Raw genomic sequence first — 6,142 nt, 5'->3', positions numbered from 1 at the left:
ACATATGTACATATGAGGGCTAGTAAAGAAAAAGATTTTCTAGGAACCCCTGTCCCAGGGGGTCCTGAGTTTACAATTTTGGTAGAAGGCTTCACGGACATGATAACTATATGCATAAAGTTTTCGAATACATAATTATATGAGAAGTTTTCGAATACATATATGAGAATAGTAGAAAATTTTCTAAGGTGTAATAAATTTTTACTACATGCTGATATTGGCTTGACCATAAGGTCTGAACCCCTGACCAGGGACAATGAACTCACAATTTTGGTAGATGGCTTCATGGACACCATAACCATTTATTATTTTTTTCCCAAAGTGTGTGGGAGTAGAGGAGACGATGTTGCAAAATGTGGCTATTTGCATATTTGGCCCGTCTATGAGTACATGGGGGTGTTAAGTCAAGAATCGTACAATTTAGATTCCTCTTACCGTAGAGATTTTTCACATTGGTTAAAAATGGTTTGTAGTTTTCGAGAAGATTCTGCAGTTAAAATGTAAAATTGTTTATGCACAACGAACGACACGCACGGCGATGAAGGAAGATCAGTTGCAATAGGTCACATTAATGACTCAGGCTTAACATACATTGATTTTGTATCCTGTAATGATAAAGTGTATCATGATAAATAAACCAGCACATTCAAAAATAGGAGTTTAATTTTGAGTTAATTAAGTGTTTTTAAAAGCAGAGTTATTGCCCTTTTTGCAGAGCACCAGCAGCTCGGCTAGTAGCGACTTTCGAAGAAGGACGCGAGAGATCCCCTTGGTTGGGCCACAGGAGGGTATCTTCTCTTTCGTTTACCAGTACCTCTGGGTGACATCCTTGATCTCTCAATGTAATCTTTCTTTTCCTACAATCAATGTCAGTGAGTCTAAGCTAGTTTAAAAAAATGTTTACAAGAATGTTTCAAATAAAGCAGAATTGAATTGAGTATATTAAACTGGGTTGAGCAGTTTACTCTACAAAAATTCTTATAATACACAAGCTATTGTAACCAAGTTCATATGATTATATTTAATTCAAACAGGAGTAATCAAATTGATTTATTTTTAAAGATTACAATTATTTTAGATCAAAATATTGAGAGTACATGTACCTGGTAAAGTTTGTCTTTTTCCTGCATTTTCCATCGCCTTCTGGTGGCCTCAAAAAGATAAATGCTACCCTCCGTATTTTTAGATTACATATACTATAACAACTCAAGAAGACAAAATTTGCAAAAAATGTCTCGATCATCACAATTATTACAATTGATTTCAAGAATTCAAACTGTTAAATAATAAAAAATGATTACTCAATTATATGATTACTGTAAACCAATTGTACTATTATTCTCAACTACTTAATTTCGCAATTTACCCGAGATGAACTTGATCGCGGCTGTAATACATGTAACATTATGTTTTTTTAGATTACCCCCGTTTCGTCACATATATTGGTCATACCGTGTTTAATGTGAACCCCGTTTTTTGTAAGACAGTACTTCCGATAGCCTGGATCCGGCCTACCCATTATGGGTAGGCCGGAACCAGGCTATACTCCCGAGTGTTTCATTAAAGGCACACGTTTTTTTTCTTTTATTACAATTACATGTGTAGTAAATACTGGTTTGCGGTAAGAAATATTTGCGACAATGAGGCTCTTGCGAACTTCGCGACAATTTCTCGCAAGCAATTCAAGTGGTTTACAGTATCATTGATGTCCAAGGTTAATAACCTAAGCAATGGAATTTTAAAGGGGCATGGTCACGATTTTGGTCAAAAATTATTTTTCCGATTTGAATAATTACACTGCTTCAGTGAGGCATTCTTATTGTTAGGCAAACAAAATTGAGTGTCATTTGTTGAGTTATATGCGAATTACAGAGCTTACAATTCTTTGACATGTAAACAAAGCTTTTGTTTAAATTTTGAATGTTGAAGTGAAAATTTTAAATTTAGACTTAAGATGAATGTGTTAAACATGTTAAACGTTAGGATCTGTTTATCTATGCTTAAAATGAAGAAGAAGATAAAAAATCAGCTTGAAAAAGGTTTTTAATTGGTATATTCGATTGAACCTATGTAAACAAAAACAGGGCACGGGCCTTGTTTACACGACACAGATTTGTGAGCTCTGTATTTTGCCTAAAACTTAAAGACTGACTCTCAAATTTCATTTAATCATTAGAAATGCATTTCTTAAGCATTGTTAATAATAAAAATAGAATTTGACGAAAATCGTGATCATGCCCTTAAAAGTGAATCGTGTCTGTTGTCGATCAATAATTCTTACAGTGAAGGCTATATAAATTCCAAAGACGATATGAAACAATATGAAGATAACAGCAAGGCTGGCAATGGAATTGTGATCATAAATCTTTACTTCCTTCAGTTGATAAATGTAAGCTAAGGATTTCATTGCAGCATTCTGAGTAGCATTTAATGCAAGGAATATCAGTGCAGCCAGTACATATAGATCCTGTGAAAGATATTGAAAAGCATATTATTTATATACTGGTATAAAGTTCTATAATTTCATACTTTCATTTAGCTACATGAACAATATCGGGAGCTTGTGAGCACTGATTATGGGATTTGTTTCATTCAATTACCAGGTAAGTGAGGTATGAAATAGTTGGCAGACTTTGCTTGACGACCAGTTTGAAGGTGACAGCAGTAAGGAAAAGGGTGATGTTGACAGCCAGTCTGTCTCCATTATCAACCTCAATGGAGTAGGAGGCAAAGGTCAGGCCAATGATCAGGAACTGAAACAGAGGTGCATTACTACTAATCTACTAGGTGTTATACCGAGATTTCTATGAAAACATAAAATACCAAAGACTAAAGTATATTTACATGTATGTATATCCATACATTCCGTTTCATTGAACATCACTCACATTCAAAAAGAAGCAAAGCCAAAAAATTGTCGGAGAAGCCCTTTGGGCTTCACACGATTTGATCACATGACCAATCAAGTTCATATCTAATTGAACTTTTCAACTTGCAGTTTATCTCTTAATTATGCTGAAAAATTATAATTATTACAAACCACAATGAATATGATATTCCACACAAAATAGCCTATCTTCCTTGCCACCCTGCACTGTATATGAAGGATAGAATGCACAGTTGACCTAGCGTACTCGACAGTTGTTTTGTCTCTGTAGGACTCAGTGTGGTTGTACAGGTTCCACTCTGAGGCATCCAGGAAGGCCTGAGTGTTGACTGAACTGAGAGAACTCTGGTCTTCAATTATCTCAATCTCATGAATCGACTTTTCTGTAGAGATGGAAATTGTCAGGTCCTGAAGTTGAAACAAACTCCTCAGAGCAAAGAGTATGTAAGTTAATGCCAGTTAAATTACCGGCAAATTAATAATAAATATAATGAATGGTGGAAGGATTTTTTTTTTACCAGCAAGGCATTATTTAATGTATTCAGTGTGCTTCCTCAAGACTCGATCTTCACTGAATTGAAAATATCATTTCTTTATCTATATCGTTGAAATATCTATCAACTTGACAACGGGCACAAGATTGAAGTGGTACTTGCCTGTAACACTTTAAGTCATTTATTGCTCTGGAGAAGTAGTACAATGACATCAAGAGCTTGATTTTACCTGAACATCCACTGGAAAGTGTTGCAATTCCAAATTCTCCTTAAAGAAAGCTTTGAATTTCCACATCAGCTGCACTCTTGGTGGATTATCATCATTGCTATGTAGAATAGAGTAGTCTATGTGTTCCTCTTCTATTGATCCGTCAATATTCAAAATAATCAACTTTGGAGTCCACATCATTGATGGTTCAAATACCTTGATGTTTGATTCAAATACACATTTTCATTTTTAAAATGATGCTATTAAATGCCTTAAAATATATCATGTCTGAATAGCTAAGAGGATGTACCTATTGCAAATTATTTTTAGGGGATTGAGGGGCCATGTGATTGGTGGAATGTGGTTCTAAATATTATCTGTACAGCATGATATGTATTCTATTGTACATGTATGTTTTATGAATTCAAATGGACAGTCTATCAACTTTAAAATGTATTTACCTTTTCATCTGGCTTGATCAAGTGATCATGCCACTTTGCTTGGATGAAAATCTCTGACTGAAACTTCTGGTCCACTGTATCAATATCATTTATTTTCATAAAAGTGAGCTTTATTTCTACTGTCACCTAAAAAACCAAAACAAACTTGACAATACATTATATCATATGCATAAAACTGGATGGACAGACAGAATAAGGATAAACAGATCGTGCTCTGATGATTATCTCCCTTCATAAATTCATGAGTTTCAACATATGCATACAGTGTATATATTATGTATAATCTCTGTGAGACCCCAGTCATTACAAGATCTTGATATGCAAGTTATCATGCAGGCCTATAAAAAAATAAAATAGATTTAAAATAAAATCAACAAGAGGAAACATGGTAAATTGAGAGTGTAAAAATTTCAAGAAAAAGTTGATTCTCTTTTTCTAAAAATATTTCAGAAAAAAGTATAAAGTACAGACCTCAATACAATTCATGTATACAGACAGATAGAGACATCGACAATATTATTATGGTGATTCAAATATTTATTTTGCCTCCATAACTTTATTATTTGGGAATTTTACGATAAAAAATGATTTATACCTTATCTTCTCTTGCAGCACTGAGATCTTTTGACAGAATTGATCGAAGAGGTGCTAAACCTTGATGATTGCTCTCAGATTCAAGCGTTAATTCAAAAAGTTGATCAAGGAGTTCATTGTTTTTCTCAATGTTGCTGGATAAAACTTTGAAAACCTTGGCTAACTTGACATTTTCATCTTTTGTTTTCTTGGAGTTCACTGTCTCCACCTCCAACATAATCTATCTTAGGAGAGTGTATCAGCTGTTTCTAAAAGGAATAGTATCCATGCATCTCAATCAAATTATATGCATGCATCTCAATCAAATTACATACAACTCAACATCGATAGTGACTGAAGAAATTCTTAAACAGTCAGTGATGGTTTTAAAAGCTTTGACTTTCCTGAGTGCAAGTTTTTATTTTGTTTATTTACAGTTTTGACAAATTGGCACTTTATTTCAAGCACACACTGGAGAGAGAGAGATAGAGAGAGAGAGAGAGAGAGAGAGAGAGAGAGAGAGAGAGAGAGAGATCACCACCATAAATAGGTAAATCTATACTACGTTATAAAAGAGTATAATGATAAAATAATTAAATTAGTTATTTGGATGTTAGCCAATAGAAAGGGAATCACATCTCGAAGAAATTATCCCCATCCATCCATATGAAAAAATATCAGAAAAGGGGGTGGGGCCATGGGGAGAGGCCTAGAGGTAATACACGTTATCCTGACCTTTTTTAAAGGAAAAAAAAGCGATATCAGTAAGTACAAAATTACATTCATATGCAAAAAAAATAAAACCAACTCCAGTAAACCCCCCCCCCCAACCCCCAACCCCCCCCCCCCCCAAAAAAAAACAAGTAGTCTAAAAAAACATACCTTAGGGGCTTTACTGTAGAATGTTAAAAGCAAACATCGTCTGCAACAATTCCGGATGTCGCAGTAGTTGTGTACGATTAAAACCCAATCGTATCAAAGTCTCCGGGTTCGACTTTCCAAGTAAGGATGCGATCAGAGTTCTGTCGTTGGCAGACAAAAATTACTACAGTCTACTGGTAAATTTTGTTACCATTGGTATGCCGATAAAATGTAACTTTTTATGACAAATTTCTTTCTTTAAATTTACATTATAAAATTATCAAAAATATGCCTCGGAACCCCCCCCCCCCCACCCCCTTGTAAACTGAAAAATTGTCTGGATCCGAATGGGAGTGAAGAAGACCTTTGAGAGAATGAAGATTTTTAGAGAAATGACGAAAACCTTTAAGAGAGTGGTGGTATATATACAAGTATGGCGGGAATAAGGAAGACATAAATGGGGAGTGAAGAAGCTAGACAGGTGTGTGAAGCCCTAAAGGAATGTGAAGAAGACCTATAGAAGACGTATCTAGAGGAGAGTGGAGAAGACTTAGAGGGATGAATTAGTAATGAAAGGGATGAAGAAGACTTGGAAAGGGTGAAAAATATCTAGAGGGAACTACGAAAGCTTGCATAATCCACGGAAAATGGATTACTC

General features: G+C 34.9%; 1 protein-coding gene across 3 annotated transcripts; it reads right to left on the bottom strand.

Moving 5' to 3' along the window:
* Positions 1-645: 645 nt before the first annotated feature.
* Positions 646-5,583, bottom strand: LOC128180310 (acetylcholine receptor subunit alpha-like). Of its 3 annotated transcripts, none has more exons than XM_052848292.1 (9): positions 5,506-5,583; positions 4,646-4,892; positions 4,051-4,176; positions 3,611-3,805; positions 3,041-3,295; positions 2,601-2,753; positions 2,282-2,467; positions 1,104-1,151; positions 646-857 (listed from the first exon to the last, which is right to left on the bottom strand). In XM_052848292.1, the coding sequence occupies exons 2-9, from the start codon at positions 4,859-4,861 to the stop codon at positions 732-734; spliced, it is 1,305 nt and encodes a 434-aa protein (XP_052704252.1). In that variant the 5' UTR covers positions 4,862-4,892; positions 5,506-5,583; the 3' UTR covers positions 646-731. The 3 variants fall into 3 exon arrangements, with proteins under 3 accessions (XP_052704252.1, XP_052704253.1, XP_052704254.1); XM_052848293.1 differs by having other exon boundaries at positions 1,104-1,143; XM_052848294.1 differs by lacking the exon at positions 4,646-4,892 and having other exon boundaries at positions 5,506-5,549.
* Positions 5,584-6,142: the final 559 nt, after the last annotated feature.

This window comes from Crassostrea angulata, chromosome 4 (genome assembly GCF_025612915.1).
Source record: "Crassostrea angulata isolate pt1a10 chromosome 4, ASM2561291v2, whole genome shotgun sequence".
NCBI lineage: Eukaryota > Metazoa > Mollusca > Bivalvia > Ostreida > Ostreidae > Magallana > Magallana angulata.
Note: the sequence above shows the minus strand (reverse complement) of the source record. Positions and strands in the feature narration are given on the sequence as shown.

Coding starts and splice junctions, on each gene's coding strand:
- LOC128180310 (XM_052848292.1), bottom strand. CDS start 4,861: ATGTTGGAGGTGGAGACAGTGAACTCCAAGAAAACAAAAGATGAAAAT. Junction 4,177..4,645: donor GTGCTGCAAGAGAAGATAAG/GTATAAATCATT, acceptor TTGGTTTTTTAG/GTGACAGTAGAAATAAAGCT. Junction 2,754..3,040: donor GGAATATCATATTCATTGTG/GTTTGTAATAAT, acceptor CCTCTGTTTCAG/TTCCTGATCATTGGCCTGAC.